The sequence below is a fragment of the Schistocerca serialis genome, chromosome 9, assembly GCF_023864345.2.
Source record: "Schistocerca serialis cubense isolate TAMUIC-IGC-003099 chromosome 9, iqSchSeri2.2, whole genome shotgun sequence".
NCBI classification, from domain to species: Eukaryota; Metazoa; Arthropoda; class Insecta; order Orthoptera; family Acrididae; genus Schistocerca; species Schistocerca serialis.
The window spans coordinates 44169092-44189546 of record NC_064646.1 but is presented as its reverse complement, the minus strand read 5'-3'; the positions used below and the strand labels follow the sequence as shown (position 1 = coordinate 44189546).

Below are 20455 nucleotides of genomic sequence, written 5' to 3'. Positions count from 1 at the left end.
TACAAAAATTTTATTCAAATGTCGAACAAAATTAATTGGTTTACTTTGATTAACAAAGAGTCAGTATACATAAATGATCGGAATTGTCACTTCTGCAAACAAATCGAATATAGCTTACTTTATATGGTAATATCTTCTCTGTTTTAATGAAAAGAACTGTCTTACTTTCATTTTAGTATTGTCTTGATTAATATTGATTCAGTTTGCTTATGTATGACCTATAATTATTTTGCATTACAAGAGAATTTAAATAAATATTGTTATTACAAGTAAGGGAGTGCAGGAAAAAGCTTCAGTGATGAGGTTTCTTATGGTTCTGTTGGGACAAAACCACAACCGTCCATTTCTGCCATAAGGGAGTGTAGGAAAAAGCTTCAGTGATGAGGTTTCTTATGGTACCGTTGGGACAAAACCATAACTGTCCATTTCTGCCAATCTGTGTGATAAATTACATCAGTGGGCGGTTGCTGTTGCATGTTCCTCAGCCATCAAACAACACCCTCCCCTTTTAATTACTTATCCTATTGCCGTGTCACTGAGTGTGTCCTCTCTTTCTTCTCGTGTCGATGAGGGGAGTGGGGGGCGGGGGGCCTTAGGCTACCCTTCTCCAGCATTTACTGTATCATTATCTTTCCATTCATTAAAGAAAAGAGGCTTTGTGCTTCTCTTGTAGCAGTATCCTACCAAAACTGCTCGATCTGGTACATCTGAATGTTAGACTAATATATTTTGATAAAAGAATTTTGTCTTGTAATTGTATAATGCTGGGTATGTATATTCTATATGAAACTATCAAGTGATGTTATGAAAATGTTAGTATTTCGTGTACATACACTCAGAAGAGGGTGAATGGATTTTTTTTCTTCTATGGAAAGGATAATAATAACTGAAAATTATTTTATCTACACACAAAATTTGAAACAGGCAAATAACGGGCCTGAGTTGTAAATGTTTGCAAAATTTGTGACACAAAACAACTTACTGACAGAGGATGATTTGAGACTAACATTTGAATTAAAGGAACATTTGAGCCCTGAGGGTAAAACAGGGATATACTTGCATTGGTGGATGGAAGTTAAATTTTGTGAATGAAATGATTTTCATTATAAGGGACTGATTAGCGTTTATTTTGTATTTATTTCATATGATCACAAATTAATCATTCTGATGCCAAAGACATAGAGTGCGACTTGTAATAAGTGCAGAGAAAGCGAAGTGGTGGAAAACCCACAGCAAAAAACTTGCTCTCATGGTGACATATTTTTTTTTTCTTTTATTGAAAAAGTGAATCCCTTTTTGTAAATAATGTCAAGTAATTAATGACTATTGGTTGATGTAAAGTTAAGATCTACAGTAATTTGAATTTTGTAATTCTTTCAAATTTCTTTTTTAACTAAATTTTGAAAATATGCAACAAAATAAAAAAGATTGAATTTTCAAATAACAGAAAATCCAAGATGGAATGTAACAATATTGAATATTATAGCCTCCCCTATTTTTTGTATAAAATTGAAAGTAGATGACCAGTGACCTACTCAAAATTACTGAAAATTGTGACACAATATTCAAAATATTGACTTCACTTGGTATATACGAGGGCAGTTCAATAAGTAATGCAACACATTTTTTTTCTCGGCAAATTTTGGTTGAAAAAACCGGAAATTTCTTGTGGAATATTTTCAAACATTCCCGCTTCGTCTCGTATAGTTTCATTGACTTCCGACAGGTGGCAGCGCTGTACGGAGCTGTTAAAATGGCGTCTGTAACGGATGTGCGTTGCAAACAACGGGCAGTGATCGAGTTTCTTTTGGCGGAAAACCAGGGCATCTCAGATATTCATAGGCGCTTGCAGAATGTCTACGGTGATCTGGCAGTGGACAAAAGCACGGTGAGTCGTTGGGCAAAGAGTGTGTCATCATCGCCGCAAGGTCAAGCAAGACTGTCTGATCTCCCGTGTGCGGGCGGGCCGTGCACAGCTGTGACTCCTGCAATGGCGGAGCGTGCGAACACACTCGTTCGAGATGATCGACGGATCACCATCAAACAACTCAGTGCTCAACTTGACATCTCTGTTGGTAGTGCTGTCACAATTGTTCACCAGTTGGGATATTCAAAGGTTTGTTCCCGCTGGGTCCCTTGTTGTCTAACCGAACACCATAAAGAGCAAAGGAGAACCATCTGTGCGGAATTGCTTGCTCATCATGTGGCTGAGGGTGACAATTTCTTATCAAAGATTGTTACAGGCGATGAAACCTGGGTTCATCACTTCGAACCTGAAACAAAACGGCAATCAATGGAGTGGCGCCACACCCACTCCCCTAACAAGGAAAAGTTTAAAGCCATACCCTCAGCCGGTAAAGTCATGGTTACAGTCTTCTGGGACGCTGAAGGGGCTATTCTGTTCGATGTCCTTCCCCATAGTCAAACGATCAACTCTGAAGTGTATTGTGCTACTCTTCAGAAATTGAAGAAACGACTTCAGCGTATTCGTAGGCACAAAAATCTGAACGAACTTCTCCTTCTTCATGACAACGCAAGACCTCACACAAGTCTTCGCACCCGAGAGGAGCTCACAAAACTTCAGTGGACTGTTCTTCCTCATGCACCCTACAGCCCCGATCTCGCACCGTCGGATTTCCATATGTTTGGCCCAATGAAGGACGCAATCCGTGGGAGGCACTATGCGGATGATGAAGAAGTTATTGATGCAGTACGACGTTGGCTCCGACATCGACCAGTGGAATGGTACCGTGCAGGCATACAGGCCCTCATTTCAAGGTGGCGTAAGGCCGTAGCATTGAATGGAGATTACGTTGAAAAATAGTGTTGCGTAGCTAAAAGATTGGGGAATAACCTGGTGTATTTCAATGCTGAATAAAACAACCCCTGTTTCAGAAAAAAAATGTGTTGCATTACTTATTGAACTGCCCTCGTATATGTAAATTTTAGTATCATGGAATTACCCAGTCTCATATTCCATAGTATTCACCTGCATAATTCCAGTGGGGGTGGGCGGGAGGGGGTGATGTAACAAAGCAAGTTTAGCCCCCATCCTCATCCTGTGTCTTTTACGTTCCTAATTACAATGGCTAGGATCACACTAGTCGTTTACTGAGCACACATTACATGAATTTATGAACTAATGTAAATTAATTTCCCCTGTGAAATCTATTTATTCATATTAGGCAATTCACTGTTCTGAACTTTTGTATTCATTACATCAGCAGAAACATATAACATTAAATTTCTCGGTGTCCAACAGGACAAAAATCTCTGTTAAACCGCATTACTTCTGCATGTGAGAAAATCAGCAGTAGCTTGCATCTGATAAGTCAGCTGGCAAAAATAGTTCCAAGTCAAACACTAAAAATGGTTTACTATGGAACAGTTTATCCATTTCTTAATTATGGTATTGAACTATGGGGTTGTGCGGCAGACCTGCACCTGAATGGAATATTAATATTACAGAAAGAGCCATTAGGTTAATGCAAGGACTAAAGTCCAGAGAGTCCTGTATTGAAACTTTTGTCCAACATAAATATTTAACAGTATATTCCCTGTATTTATATAAACTTATTATATTTTTACTGAATAGTAAAACAAAGTAAATAAGTGCAGTGATACACATAACTATGATACTAGAAGTAAGGGTAACTACTTCAAGCACAGGACAAAACTAAAAATAACTGACACTTGTCCTTATGTTAATGGGCAGATGTGGTTCAATAAGCTGCCACATGCTTTGAAAACTTGTGAACCAAAACTGTTCCATAGGTAGTTACAAGCCTTCCTAGTAAATAAATGTTTATATTCACTCAGTGAATTCTAATCTACTTGCCCTCAGTTGTAACATGTAATATACTTAGAATATTAAGATGAATGTACGTATCACTACTGTATCTATTCAACCCATGGATGACACTTGCAAAAGTCATTAGCTTGATGACCTACATGCAAAAATGTAAATAAATAAATCGGTTTTGCTGGAAATGATGTATTTCAAAAGTTACTGTATTTCAAAGCTTTTGATCTAGAAGGCACCCATAAAAGTCTAGTGAGCTAATAAATAGATTCAAAAAAGTAGATTATCTCTAAACTGTAGACCAATTCTTGCTCATTTCCCAGACATGTTTATTTTAGCTCAAAGCTAACTAATTCAGGAGATATAATTAATTAAAGATTTCAACCAGCCCAAACTATCAGCTTATATTATTATCAAACCACAACAGATTTCTGGAATATGTTAACATAGTATTGAAGAGCTAAACTTCATGAACCCAACAGCACCAATAACAAATATGTAATTGCCATAATTGGTTCCAAACACAATCAGTATTTGCTATGTTCTTCAATGATATCAACAGAAAAACTAAATGGATCCAATTACATATGTAGTGATTTCAAGGTCACAATTAGCCTGCAATCAAACATAGAGTTACATTGGATTCCACACCCTGAGAAGTTACTTTCTAAATTTGGTATTCCCATAGACACAATTTCTTGGCAGGTGGTACCAGGGCAGTGGCAGTATGAGTTTATTACTCTAGGTGTCCCACACTGCATTGAAATCTACTGAGGCTGCACTAGACCTCCAAGACTTGTGGATGCTATAGCAAAAACTTTTTATTAGTCAATCATAATTGTACGTCATATGACAAAGAATGTATAATCATTACATTTTTCCTTATGTTTATCAAATCTGTGGGTTCTGTATTCTAAAATGAAATCAGTTTTTGTTTACTGAGCTCAGTGGTTTTGCAACATGTTACCCTCATTCTATCAAAATCCCTGGAAATGCTGACAATTTGGTTGTTCTAATGGGATCTACCTTAAATTTTCTGCAATGTTAACTTCTGAAAAACAATTGCATTATGCACTAGGAGCTCTTATAAAACAGGGGTGGGCAATAGTTTTGGCTTGGGGGCCACTTTGTTGAAGCAGAAGTTAGCAGAGGGCCACACCTTTTAAAATGACTGCACGCATTAGTTAACTTTGCACTTCAGAAAGAGTTTAAGTTGTACACAAAAATTCTGACTGTCTTGGCAGGCCACACAAACGCCATTAGGGAGCTGCATGCGGCCCACAGGATACTATTTGCCCACACCTGTCATACACGATCCCCAATTTGGAAATCCGTGTCAAGATAACGAAACAGGTATCAGTGTAGTGAGCACAACTTCATGCTGATAGGCTGGTTGAAAGGATCTTGTCTTCCACTCTTAGCTGTTTCCATGATTTCCAGAAAACCAATCGATTACACAACAGACTGTTATTTTCATCTCACAAAAATAGTTGGAATCATCTAAAAAGAGAGAGAGAATTGTTTAAGATGCCAATTTCCCATCTGCTCTAAGACCTGTCCATCACAGTGAATAATTACTGGTACCAGTGATTCCTAATAATGTGATACAAATTGAAAATGAAAGGAGAGACAGACAAGACCACAACTGTGCAGAAAAATGGCCTAATAGTGTTGTCTGAATAACTGCCCCAACACAATAATTAAGTATATTATCAGCATTAGAGCATGAACCAAGAAAGATGAAAGGACTCATTTATATTGCAGATGTTTTGACCTTAGATCAGAAGCAGTAGTGGCAAACATAAAACCTATCAATTAATGCAGAACACTTTTTCAGAAAAACAAAACTAGTTGGTACAAAACACAAATTTAGAAAAAATACCAACAGCTCTACACGGCACAGGTTTTTCTACATGAGAAACAGTTTTTTTCTTTTTTTTTAAGCTTTGGAATGAACTCGAATTATTTCAGTTCACTTTACAAACTCATTAAACATACTGAAAACATAGTATGAATTAGCATGAACCCAGAAATCAATGGCCATTATCATACATAACTTTGAATTTCTGTTCCATCACTGCTCTGAAAAGTGATTTGAGCCTTTTCTCTTTCACATTAGATAGAGCATGTACTGAATATTACTAAACTTGTCTATTTTTACTCTTTCTTCAAACTGATATTTAATATGTTACCATCAATAACAATTACTAGATATTGTTTTGTGAATAAAGCTTTCACACTGTGGGCAGAAAGTTAGAATAAATATCTATATACGGATACCACTGGATACACAGGATGTAAATAAATTCCGGGAACACTTTCAGTTATTTATTGCACAAGAACCAAACATTGTACAGATATCATACATATGTCATTTTGAGGAGAAACCCTGAAAGTTTTTTTCATGTATACCACCACAGTGTAGTTTGGTAATTTGCCGACAGTCAGCGCTAGTCGCAATCTTGATGAGTTAAAGTTCAGAGCAAGCTTTCTGTGCGTTGGAGTTTGACAAAAACAAGTGTGCTATAGCTGTCCAACAGATGTTTAGAAACAAGTATGGTAAGAAGCCACCAACAAGGAAGGCCATTTACCACTGGCACAACAAATTTGTTATGATGGGTTGCTTGTGCCCAGCAAAGGGAAGCGGATGTCCCAGTGTGAGTGAAGTGAATGTGGAGTGCGTACGAGAGACATTCATAAGGAGTCCAAAGAAATCGGTGCATCGTGCATCCTGTAAACTCGAAATGGCTCCAATAGTGTGGAAAGTCGTGCGACAGAAGCTGTCTATGAAACTATTCAAACTGCAGCTAGTGCAGAAGCTCAATGACGACGACAAAGACAGGCGTTTTGAGTTTTGTTCACAGTTGCAACAACTGAATGAGGATGGGGATGGCATTGTTGATCACTTAATTTTTAGTGACGAAGCCACTTTTCACACTAATGGGAAAGTGAACCGGCATAATTGTCACATCTGGGGTACAAAGCATCCACACTAATGCATTGAATTTGAGCGTGATTCCCCAAAAGTAAATGTTTTTTGTGTCTTGTCACGTCGAAAACTGTACAGGCCATACTTATTCGTCGAGAGCACTGTCACTGGACATCGCTACTTGGACATTTGCAGGAATGGCTGATGCGTCAAATACAAGGGGACTCTCCGTTCATCTTTCAGTAGGATGGGGCTCCACCCCATTTTCATCATGAAGTTCGTGGGTACCTGAACATGGAGCTGCCACATCAATGGATTGGCCATGCTACTGAAGGGGACAGCTGTTTCATGAAATGGCCTCCCCGATCACCAGATCTCACTCCATGTGACTTTTTTCTGTAGGGACACATTAAAGATCTGGTGTATGTACTGCCTCTACCACATGATGCAGCAGAGCTCTAGGAGAGAATATGAGAAGTGACTGCCACAGTCGACGATGCCATGCTGGGACGGGTATGGCAAGAATTCGATTACAGTATTGGCGTCTGCCGGGTCACTCATGGTTCGCATATCGAATGTTTGTAAGAAAACTTTCAGAATTTCTCTTCAAAATGCAATATGTATGACATCTGTACCATGTTTAGTTCTTGTGCAGCAAGAGGATGTAGAACAAACACGTGCTTTCCCTGTGGCAAATGGGTTACCTGACCGTGATGCACAACTGATTAACTTACAAAACCTAACAGGGTGTACACTTCAGAAACCATAAAGTAAAAGTGTGAGGGTGTCCAACTCGGTATCTATAGATCACTTTAGAGAAAGTTTAGGAAATGTAAACGGGGAAGATGTATATAATGAGCCAAATGCTGATGATAAATGCAGCATATTTCTTGATAAAGTTATATTCCCTTTTGAACATTGTTTTCCAAAGAAGATTACTAAAGTAACACCACAAAATTTTCAAAGAAACCTTGGATTACTACAGGTATTAAAGTGTCTTCAGAAAGAAAAAGAAAACTATAGGAGACAGCAAGAACTAGTAAAGATCCAGAAGTAGTTTTACACTATAAAAATTATTATAACATACTGAGAAAAGTTGTAAGGAAATGAAGAAATATGTATGTTAAAGAAGAAATTAACAACTCCAGCAATAAAATCAAATCAATATGGAATATTGTTAGAAGGGAGACAGGAAAAGTAACCACTGTGGTAGGTAGTATTACAGTTAAAGAGAATGAGACCATTTTAACCAACAGTACACAGGTAGCCAATTTGTTTAACAATCACTTCTTAAGTGTAGGAGAAAAAATTTGTGAGAATAGTTCAAAAGAAAAAGCCAGGCAGCACATGGAAGAGTCAGTTTTGAAAAATTTTAGTCAGATTAAGTTTCATCTAACAACCTCTTGTAAAATAAGGAAAATTATTAAATCTTTGAAAAATAAATGTTCTGTTGGAGCAGATGATATCTCTAACAAGTTATTAAAACAATGTGGAGCAATTACAACTGATGTTTTGAGTCACATATGTAATGCATCACTGACTCAGGGTATTTTCCCAGACAGGTTAAAATATGCCATTGTCAGGCCTCTCTACAAAAAGGGGGAAACCGCAGATGTCAATAATTACCGGCCAGTATCTTTGCTTACAGCATTTTCAAAAATCTTTGAGATAGTAATGTACTCAAGAGTGGTTAGCCATCTCAACAGTAATGGGATACTTAGTAAATCACAGTTCGGATTTCAGAAATGCTGTTTCACTGAGACAGCAATATACAATTTCACTGTCCACATAATAGAGTCTTTAAATAGTAAAATGTCAACAGTAGGAATATTCTGTGACTTATCCCAAGCATTTGATTGTGTGAACCATGAATTAGGTTAGAGAAATTACAATTCTATGGTATAAATGGAACAGAATATGAGTGGTTTAAGTGATATCTACAGAACAGGGAGCAAAAAGTCTCTTTATATGCTACAAGTGATTCAAAGGAGTTTGCCACTTCATCTAACTGGGGTGAAATTACATTAGGTGTTCCACAAGGTTCGATTACGGGTCCCCTCCTGTTCTTGATATATGTGAATGACCTCCCTTCTTATGTGAAACAAGATGCTGAACTGACACTGTTTGCTGATGATACAAGCACAATTATTAATCCAGTAAAAGAAAGTCCAATAGAAAATGATACTAATAAGGTCTTTAGAAAAGTTATTAATTGGTTTTCTGTGAATGGGCTTGCTCTGAACTTTGAAAAAACACAGTACATCCAATTTTCTGCTGCAAAAAGCATAATCTTTCAATAAACATAACACATCAAAAGAACTCAGTAGCCAGGGTAGTGCATACAAAGTTTTTGGATGTACATATAGATAATTATCTTAATTGAAAAATTCATATTTTGGATCTCCTAAAGCGATTAGGTTCAGCAACTTTTGCAGTCAGAATAATTGCCGATTTTGAGGATGTAGAAATTAGTAAACTAACATACTTTGCATACTTCCACTCTCTCATGTCATATGGGGTAGTATTCTGGGGCAACTCAACATTTAGGCAAAAGGTATCCACTGCTCAAAAGAAAGTAGTTAGAATAATGTGTGGGGTTCATAGTAGCACATCTTGTAGGCATCTGTTTAAAAGGTTAGGAATTCTTACTACTGCTTCACAGTACATTTACTCAGTAATGAAATTTTTTCTCAACAACATGGACCAGTTTAAAATAAACAGAGACATTCATGATTACAATACTAGAAAAAAGAAAGACCTACACTGTCCTTTACTTAACCTAACTTTGGCACAGGAAGGGGTAAAATATGCTGGTATAAAACTTTTTGATAAGTTGCCAGATGGAATAAAATGTCTGACAGACAGCAGTAATAGTTTCAAAAACAAATTGAAATCATACCTCCTTGACAACTCCTTCTATACCATAGATGATTTCTTGAATATGAGTAAATAAATCTGGAGATATAATATATGCATTTTGTGCCATTTAAGGGAATGGGATAGATAATAGAAATATTTAGGTATAAAACTATAATGAAAAAAATAAAATGGAACATGTAACTATCTAACTAAATAATTGAAAGTGTTCCCAGACTTTGTGTACACCCTGTATTATAATCCTTGCAGCTATAAACATAGCACACCCATCTTTAAAATCTAGTCTTATCTGGAAATAAATATGATTCTGCTTTCAGCCTTAAAAGTGACTGCATTTGTTAGTCACATTTTTTATGTAGCAATGTTTGACCTAAAGTGAGCCGGGCATAAAGTAGTAAACCAATATGTTTTTGAATCCAAACTGTAAAAATTGATTACTTGAATTTGAAACATCACAGTAACTATGCTGAGAAGATAAATAGTCTATTGTAAAATATCAATATGAGGCTGTAAGATGTGAAATCACCAAATTCTCAACCAAACAGTTTTCTCGAAATTGTTTGCGAAAGATTTAAGTCTAAAGATCTTGTCACGAATACACACACTGTAGTGGATGTGTAGCTGCACAGAGGGAAACAAGGCAGGCAGCCATGTCAGTGTGGGCACTCACTTTAGACACAAAGCACCAAAAAATTCGTGTTTGAATTTAAATTCTAGAGAGGTCAAGGTGATGTTTTTGCTGCTTCCATGTGGGAAAGGCCTTTAATCCTACTGATGCCTACCTGCAGTCTAAAAACACTCTCATTCTTAAAATGCCCTTTGGCACATACAGATACAACCAATATCTCTTCAGGATTGCAAAGGCCCTGGCAATTTTTCAGTACTATCTTCAGTGTCTTATATGGGGTGTGTCAGATTGTGTAACATACCTTGACAATGTAGTGTTCGGTCTGATGCGCAAGTAACACTTAGTAAATCCGCAAGTGTCATTCACGAGACTACAAGAAAATGGTTTGTGGTGCCGCCTTCACAAATGCTAGTTTTGGGTCATATCCTCGACAAGAATGAACAAGTCCACAGCAATATGACTGTGTAGTGCATAATACAGAGAGGCAAGGACAGGACTGTAACCTACATCCTTCTGAGTCTGCTTACTGTATTCATCTCTTGGTCTTCCCCCTACAATTTTTACCCCTCACACTTCCCTCTAGTACTAAACTGGTGATCCCTTGATATCTCAGAATGTATCCTACCAACCAATCCCTTCTTCTAGTCAGGTTGTGCCACAATGTTGTATTCCCCCCCTCCCCCCCCCCCCCCCCCCCCCAGTTCAATTCCGTACCTCCTCATTAGCTATGTGATCTACCCATCTACTCTTCAGCATTTTTCTGTAGCACCACATTAAAAAGGCTTCTATTCTCTTCTTGTTTAAACTGTTTATCATCCATGTTATACATGGCTACATTCCATACAAATGCTTTCAGAAGAGACTTCCTGGCACTTAAATCATTACGCAATGTTAGCAAATTTCCCTTCTTATCCTATGAAGTCAATTTTTTGCCTTTGCCAGTTATCGCCAGATAATCTTAGTTTTGGGAATACGTAGATTATTAAAAATCCATTACACAAATTGTATTTAAGATTACCTTATCATTCATTCTTTACAAAACATGTTTGTATTGCGAATAACATTTCCTACATAAAGGTTATCGTGGTCTTATTGCAATGTCCTCTAACTAGCTCTTTGTAGTGTCAAAATGCAACATATTTCTTTACTTCATACTTTCCGGAGAGAGTTAAAGAGAGTCTGTGTGAAGTGATAGAGTGGATCACACATGGAGAGCCAAGTGAGGGACTTTTCTCCATTGCAACTATGTAAAATGTACTTACTGGAACTCCATGATATGTAAAGACATTTATATTCAAGAATTGCTTTGCATATGTTCATACTGAAATATATGAAAAATGGATCTGAAAAAGAATTTATTTTGAAAGTTTACAAGTTTATCCAATCACAATTTTTACGTAACTGAACGAAATCTCATTATTGACAGAACTGATTTCGTTAGTACACATTGTCTAGCCATTATTACCCGGAGTATGTTATGTTCTTAAACAAGTCAAGACCTAGGCCCCGACAAAATTTTTATAGGATGACAACCAAGCCAACATCAACAACAATGAGAATTCAAGATGAGCATATTTTCTGACTTTGGTTTATTGCAAATAACAACACAGGTGAGGCCTATCTACAACTCATGTTTCCAAATTGTAATACGATACATTCCTACGTCTGTTGATTCCAACAGAAGAGTCAAAAAACTAATTGTGTGCTCCATTATTCACCTTGGTGCTTAATGGACTGTGGGAACAGGGTTGTCGGAACCTCAAACTTTTCCTGCGACGAAAGAGACTTGAAATGTGTACACGCTAGAAGTTAGACGTATTACAAAAGATGCTGTGTAAATTTAGCTATTGCACAACACTGGTGGTAGTGATGCAATGCACACACTGTGTAGCTATCAGTGTACCAGTGAATAAATCAAGAGGTCTACAGACATAAAAGAATTTTAATTTATTTAAGAAACAACACAAGCCATTAATACACAGAAGCTATGCAGAACCTCGAACCTGGATAACGCAATGCAACTTGAAGAAAACAATGCAACAAAAGATAAGTCCCGAACATTTATGCTTATAGTTGCGCAATAATCTCACAGCAACTGATTTCGGTGTGCACACCTCCTGACCTGTGATGGCAAGTACAAATTGCGGACAAGAAAGCCAATTACTGTTTACATCCCACATCACTAGAATGTTGACGACTTCTGTAGCTGCCATAATCTGAGCCCTAGCAAATTTCACAATCAGAAGTGCTTTCTGCAACCCAGTCACTGATAATGATCTCCAATTTGTGACTTCACTTTTCAGAAATGTTGTTGTTGTTGTGGTCTTCAGTCCAGAGACTGGTTTGATGCAGCTCTCAGTCCTACCTTATCCTGTGCAAGCTTCTTCATCTCCAAGTACCTACTGGAACATACATTCTTCTGAATCTGCTTAGTGTATTCATCTCTTGGCCTCCCTCTATGATTTTTATCTTTCATGCTGCCCTCCAATACTAAATTAGTGATCCCTTGATGCCTCAGAATATGTCTACCAACTGATCCCTTCTTCTAGTCAAGTTGTCCCACAAATTCCTCTTCTCCCCAATTCTGTTCAATACCTCCTCATTAGTTATGTGATTTACCCAGCTAATATTCAGCATTCTTCTGTAGCACCACATTTTGAAAGCCTCTATTCTCTTCTTGTCTAAACTATTTATCGTCCATGTTTCACTTCCATACATGGGTACACTCCATAGAAGTACTTTCAGAAAAGACTTCCTGAGACTTAAATCTATACTCGTTAACACATACCTCTTCTTCAGAAATGCTTTCCTTGCCATTGCCAGTCTACATTTTATTTCCTCTCTACTACAACCATCATCAGTTATTTTGCTCCCCAAATAGCAAAACTTCTTTACTACTTTAAGTGTCTCATTTGCTAATCTAATTCTCTCAGCATCACCTGACTTAATCAGACTGCATTCCATTATCCTTGTTTACTTTTGTTTATGTTCATCTTATATCCTCCTTTCAAGACACTGTCCATTCCATTCAACTGTTCTTCCATGTCCTTTCTGTCTCTGACAGAATTACAATGTCATCGGTGAACCTCAAAGTTTTTATTTCTTCTCCATGGATTTTAATTCCTACATTGAATTTTTCTTTTGTCTCCTTCACTGTTTGCTCAATATACAGATTGAATAACATTGGGGATAGGCTACAACCCTGTCTCACTCCCTTCCCAACCACTGCTTCCCTTTCATGCCCCTCGACTCTTATAACTGCCATCTGGTTTCTGTATAAATTGTAAATAGCCTTTTACTGCCTGTATTTGACCCCTGCCACCTTCAGAATCTGGAAGAAAGTATTCCAATCAACACTGTCAAAAGCTTTCAGCAATACTGCGGCATAAATGACATTGGCCATCAGACTGCAATCAGTAATTTTGAGGCACAAATCTGGAAGCCCACAATGGAGTCCCCACTCCGCCAAGCTTCTGCACTAAATACCGTCTGTTCCAGCTGACAGTCACTGCAGATCTCGTCTGACGTTCCGTGCCTGAACTGGCAAATAGGGGCAGATGGCGGGCACAGATGCCAGCCGCTCCGGCTTTTCGACGTCGTGTCTTGGTGACAGTGGCCCATTCGCCACGGTGCTCCACACAGTGTGCACACACGTGTGAGCTGACTGGAGAATAAAGTGCCACATCACTAGGGACCAGTTCCAGGGAAATGTTTAGGAGGACACCTGGCCCACCCCAGCACGTGGGTCATAGCGGAACCGGGGCCTACAACCGCATCTCGGACGGCCGCCGTGGGCGTAGTCCACATTGCAGGTGGAGACGCTCGCAGACCTCGAACAGTTCTCGTCCCGCACGTCTCTTTTGGTACCCGTCTGACCTGCACTAGCTGGTCCGGCACTTCCCTTGCCGGTGGCCGAGTGTGACACCGAAATGTGGAAATCTGTGGAAGAGGATTCCACGACCGAGCTTTTCGCCCCAGTCAGTTCCGGCTTTGCCCCAGCTATTTCTCAGGTGCCCGTTAAAGGGGGAGGCATTTAGCACAAAGATGTTGACTCCGACAATAAATGAGACATTATAGATGTCAACGGCATACAGTCCTCACCATATGTGGCACTTCCACTGCATCGGGTGAGTGCACAGCCGTGTGCCGGAGCATGCCAGCACCCAAGTGCAGTCACCTGACGGTCACTATAAAGCTGTACATCACACACCGTTCAGTGTCTGGGAACTGGCCCAGCTACATCTCACAATCTCAGTTTGGTGTCAATCTCTGGGTATTGTAGTCTCGATCTCTGGGTATTGTACTTTGGCTGATGGAAGCTTACGTTCTTTACCGGTCACCATTTCACACGTTATCGCCTTTCGATAACCGACAGATGATTGTCGGAACTGCCGGTCGCACACTCGGTGGTAGCCACACTACACTGAGATTTCCCGTTTACAGATTTGCCAGTACCTCCAGTGGTCTGTCTGCTCACAGTGACGACGCTTCCCCTTCTGCCCACTTCGGCACGATACCGCACAGTATACGAGTGTATCTGGATGTGTTTTGGCCATAGAACTGGAGGTACTTAAAAGAGTTCAATGTGGAAGGCTTGCACATTCCTCATCACTCATGGTTGGGCATCGTCCTGCTGAAATACGATACGTGGAGTTGCCTGGAGGAGGAGCGGCATCTCGTCCGGCAGTAGCTGTGCTGGTTGCTCACGGTACGTAGAAGGTGAGATTGCTTATTGGGACCAGTCAGACCTACTGTCTGCCCACTGTACTGCTCAGCTATGAGGCTGTCAAACAGTGATTGAGAAGACAGCTTGTAACGTGTATGAGGGAAGCGTAATAAGAATACGAAAACACTACCTTTTGTCATTCGATCTGCCATTGGTAGCATTCGTGTGTCCTCATTAGTCTTCATCACTTGTGATTTCTGGACAATAGGAGCCAAAATTGTAGCACACATGCCACGGTGCAGGTGACAAAGAAGGCATCAGGTCACTGATGTACGCAATTTCTTACGAGTTGCAGTGCTGTAGTGTCAAGCCAACACTGTCACAGAATGGTTAGGTCGTCACAGCTTGTTACAAAGCAAGCTGGGATATTTTTACTTCCCCTCTTGTTTTGCCATCTGCCTCCTTAGAATTATTTTTCTCAATTTTAACTGATTACCATTAACATACGTGAGTATAATCTGCATTTTCATAAAAGAGAAAGGTTGGCCCTCAGTTTTAAAGAATATAGCCCCAGATCTAAATTTGTGCTTAGTTTTATGTATGTAATTGATTTTCTAATTTATTTGAACTATTCCTAGTTAGTATCTTTTGCTATAGGATGAAATCAGTTATTGTTTGGTAACTTAAATTCTATTGTTGACTTATAAGCAAATATAAATTCTGTACTAATTATAAACGTTTGGAAGATGAAATATTAGTAATCTTAAAGTGTCTATTTTGCTATATTTGAAAACATGTTAGCAAAGGTAGCCCTTAATTAATTCGAAAGTAATTAATAGTTTCGTGCAAAGTATTGTTTGCATACTTATATTTGTCAATTTCATTATTTAAACAAATAATTTGGCCTAACTCTTGTAGTAGGAGAAACTGTTAAAAAGACGGAATTTTTCAATGTATTCAGTTAATTTAATGAGTTAAGTTTTAATAGTAATTTCTGTAAATTTAACTTCGAACAATGTGTAAGCTCAGTACCTATTATTGTGAAGATATATAAGAGCTCAGTTTTTGGGCAGTTTTTGGACAGTCGGTCTACGGCCGAGTTTCGACAAGGAACCTGTGTTGGTTAGAATGACACAATGCATCAACTTAACAGTGAAATAAGTGTTACACCAATAGGCCGTGTGTTAAAGCAATGACAGTGTCTGCTCCGTACATACCTTTCTATCCTTAAAGAACTGTGAACTTTTTGGTTATGTTTTTACTGCACGTAGATGTTCAACAGTAAACTATTCTATCAGTATGTGGATGTTCACCTGCAACCTATTAATGAGGCTTATTGTAAGTTAAAACAATAGTGCACTGGTCATATAAATGTGTAATTTTTTTTGGGGGGGGGGGGGGGGGGGGGGTCGTGGACAGTGCAAGTAAAAGACTGTGAAACGCAAATGTGCCTCTGTCGCATACATCATTTACAGTAGACAGTAGTTGCACTTCCACAACCCATTTTTCAGGCAGGGTAAGTAACGCAGTACGTTGACACTGAGGACAACAAACAAAAAAACAAAGCAGGGATTGTTGCCACAAGCTGTGGGGACGAGGTGACAGTAATCTAATACTGTTGTCACATTGTAGAGCCCAGTACATACTACAAAGTTTAATCTCCAAAAATAGGTTGATTTCAAAGAAATTTGCCTAAGTGCCTGTTCTCAAAATCATCTACAAATAAGTTAGCAGTTATGCACAATTGTGGCCACTCCATCTCACTGCCCAAAAGCTTTTTCATCAATTAAAAAGTACATTGAAGATAACACCACAACCACATTATTTTTTTTTTCAATTAATGAGCTTGAGGACTCTTCGTGCTTGGGATCTTCACATTTACAAACATAATATAGTGTAAATTTTAGACCTTTATGACAAACCCAACAGAAGTATCACATATTATGATGGGCATGCTGATGGAATTGTATTACACTGGTGCATAAGTTTGTAGAGTTTTTCTTTTGGATGTTGATATTCCAGTTACTATGAGCTTATGTATCAATTATTTTTTTATTTATCGTTCACTGTTGCTATTTGAGTTTACATGTTGTCATTTGGAGGCAGTAAGTGGGACTGTCGATGCTAGAAAATGGGGTGCCAAGTGGAAAAATCAGAACATTCCCAACATATTCTCCTGTCTCGACATATTCCCCTGTCTGAGTTCAAGAGTGGAGTGACAGCAATGAAAGTAGCAAGAAACATTTGCACCGTGTATGGGGATAATGCCGCTGGACAGAGCACGTCAAGAAAATGGTTTTCTCATTTTAAGAAGGATTATTTAGACATTAGTGACTCTCCAAGTTTAGGAAGACCTTTGGGGTTTGATGAAGATCATTTAAACGCATTAATACACAATGATTCATATCAGCATATTCGAGAACTGGCAAATGTGATGAACTGTAAGCATTGAAAAACTGAGTGACAATTGCATGCAGTGGGAAAGGTTCAAATATCAGGTGTACAGATACCTTATGCTTTCAGTCAAAATCACAAAAATTTGTGGGTCATCATATGTGCACCTCTGCTTGCTCGCCATCAATTGGCTTGTGAACAGTACCGACCATTCCTGTCCTGTATCATACCTGGTGACAAGAAATGGTGTCTTTATGCTAGCATAAGGAAAAGAGAGAAATGACTGAGCCAAAATAAAACAGCAATTCCCCATACAAAGACCTGTCTGTGCACATGCATAAAAGGTAATGTCACGTGTCTGGTGGAACAACGATGGTATGGTTGGTGTACTATGGATTGCTTCCCGAGGTGTAACTATGACTGCTGACAGTTTCTTTCAACAACTGAGATGTGTTGCAGACACAATCCCATAATGACACCAAGAAAGAGTGTGTGAAGCAATGCTACTCCACGATAATGCTTGCTCACATTCAGCTAGGCTGACAAAAAGTACTAAACAAGAGTTGGATTTGAAATTCATTCTGCAACCATCTTCTTCACCTTATCTCGTGCACTCAGATTTTCATCTTTTCAACTCTCTATTGAACAACTTCAACAAACTTCCTGTCTGGATGAAAATGCACTCTGAACATGGCTCAATGAATTCTTTGCCTCAAAACCATGTGATTTCTACAGGTGCAGAATTGAGAAGTTACCCCAGCATTGGCAGACTGTTGTAACCAGTGAAGGAGTATATATTATTATGACTAAAGTCTCTGTTATGTGTATCTGTTGTGTTTATTCAGCTTATGGAAAAACACTTTGAGCTTAAGAGGTCTGTGCAAAAAAATCTGGAATTTTGTCCACAAAATTTTTCTACACTTATCTTTTACTTATTGTGCATCGTCTCCTCTGAAACACTCACCTCCAGAACTGATACACCACTCCCAATGCTTTTCCACCACTGGAAGCAGTCTCGGTATGCCTCTTGCTGGATCACGTGAAGTGCCGTATGTGAATTTCTTTTATCTCATATATTGTTGCAGATCTGTGTCTTTTCAACGAGGTTTTCAACTTTGGTAATAAAAAAACGTCCACAGGGGCCAGTTCTGGAGAGTACGGAGGAAGAGGCAGCACAGTGATTTCGTGTTTTGTACAACAGTCATACACCAGCAGGGATGAATGTACGGTTGCATTATCGTGATGTAAGAGTCAAGAGTTGTCTTGCCACATTTCAGACCGTTTCCATCCCAAGTTTTCTCTCAGGTGTCACAACATGTCCTGATAGTATCATCAATTAACAGTCTGTCCCTGTGGCACGAATTCGTGATAAACTAATTCTTCAGATTTGAAGAAAACTATCAGCGTGTTGTAAACAGTGAAGGAGTAAATATTATTACGACTAAAGTTTCTATAATGTGTATATGTTGTGTTTATTCACCTTATGGAAAAAAACTATGAACTTATGAGGTCTATACAAAAAATTACGGAACCTTGGTCTCAACATCATAACTATAGGCCCACATGTCACCATCAGTTTTGATTTTCTTAAGGGACATTTTGTTCTCATTTGCGCAATCCAAAAGCTTTTCACAGATTGCGAGGCGAAGGTCTTTCTTGATTTGACTCATGAGCCGTGGAATGAACTTGGTGACAACATGATGCATTCCAAGCTGCCATGTCAGGATTTCATGACATAATCCAACTGAAATGTTACATTCTTCCACAATCTCTCGAACACTAAGTCTTCAGTTGGCACACACGATTTCACTGATGTTCCTCACATGAGTGTTGTTGGTAGACGTCAAAGGGCATCCTAAACAAGGGTCACCTTTACCTTCCTTCCAGCAATTTTTAGGGCTGGAAGTGACTGACAATAAGCTCCGTCTAGTCAAGCCCACAACGCGTGTGTGGTGTACTTCCTTTCAGCCCCATCGACGGGACGAGGTTCTCCTCACTCGGCTTCGAATAGGCCACAGCCCTATGACGCATGGCTTCCTGCTCCGGCGAGAAGACCCTCCATTGTGTGGTGCTTGCGGCGTCCAGGTCACTGTGAGCCACATTTTACTGGATTGTGTTTTATTTTCTGACCAGCGGGCCTCGGCTGATTTGCCAGCGGACCTGCCAACTCTTTTAGGCAACACTCGGACGAATGTGGTTAAAGTTTTAAAGTTCTGTGCCTTGTCAAATGTTTTTACAAAGATTTTAGGGGGCGGATTTTAATTTGCTCACTGTGTGACAAGCTCGCCCATCTTTTCTGTAAGTGGCCAGCCAATGACACATTCCTGTGTCATTCTTGTTGCTATGTTTTCCCTTCCCTTCAGTTATACTTTCTTATGTAGTAATTTCCCTCTTTTCCGGTTTTCTTTGAATGTGTTTTTCAGTTTTATTAGGTCTCTCCACATTCGTTCCTTTTAATGTGTGTCAGGGCGCTGTTGACCTCGATGTTGAGCGCCCATAAACCCCAACACACACACACACACTGAACCATTCGTAACACCAAGTATAGCTTAAGCATTTGTCACCGTATGCTTCCTGCAACATTTGGTGTGTTTCTGTAAAGGTTTTCTTGGGTTTCATGCAAAATGTAATACAGATGCATTGCTTCTCTAACTCTACCATCTCGAAATTCACAAACTATGTGGCACAATGTTCTGCTCAAAACAGCACTGATCAAAATAACTAACAAACATACAACAATGAAGCTTCCCATACTTACACACTAAAAATAGGTATGTGTAGGGATGCCAATCACATTTTGTTCCAACGCATTGTTGGCTCGAAATTATGAATGTTCCAGAATTTTTTGAGCAGAACAGACCTTGTAGTAGCCAACCCAATATTTATATTAATTGCTAGTAAAAAGTTCTACACATCTTCCAAGTTCACATTTGCTTGGGGTATTCCTTTTACGTGTTACCATTTTTACTGATTCATTTACTAAAAACGTAACATTATATTGTTTGTACTGTACCTGGAGGACACGAACAAGTGGGCACTTTGTTCACTACTTTGCATTGTGCATTCTTTCCACAAGGATTTGGTATGCAAAGAGACTCTGAAAAAGAAAAGTTTTCTTTAGAAATACATAAAATGTGAAATGCCTGAAACTGCCTTAAT

General features: G+C 38.9%; 1 protein-coding gene across 1 annotated transcript in view; it reads right to left on the bottom strand.

Moving 5' to 3' along the window:
• Window positions 1–20455, bottom strand: part of LOC126419190 (neurogenic locus notch homolog protein 1-like) — a 143601-nt gene that overhangs the window by 43417 nt on the left and 79729 nt on the right. Inside the window, exon 5 of the mRNA XM_050086325.1 lies at window positions 20310–20393. Coding sequence (XP_049942282.1) covers window positions 20310–20393 — 84 coding nt within the window. The remainder of the gene's footprint in view (window positions 1–20309; window positions 20394–20455) is intronic.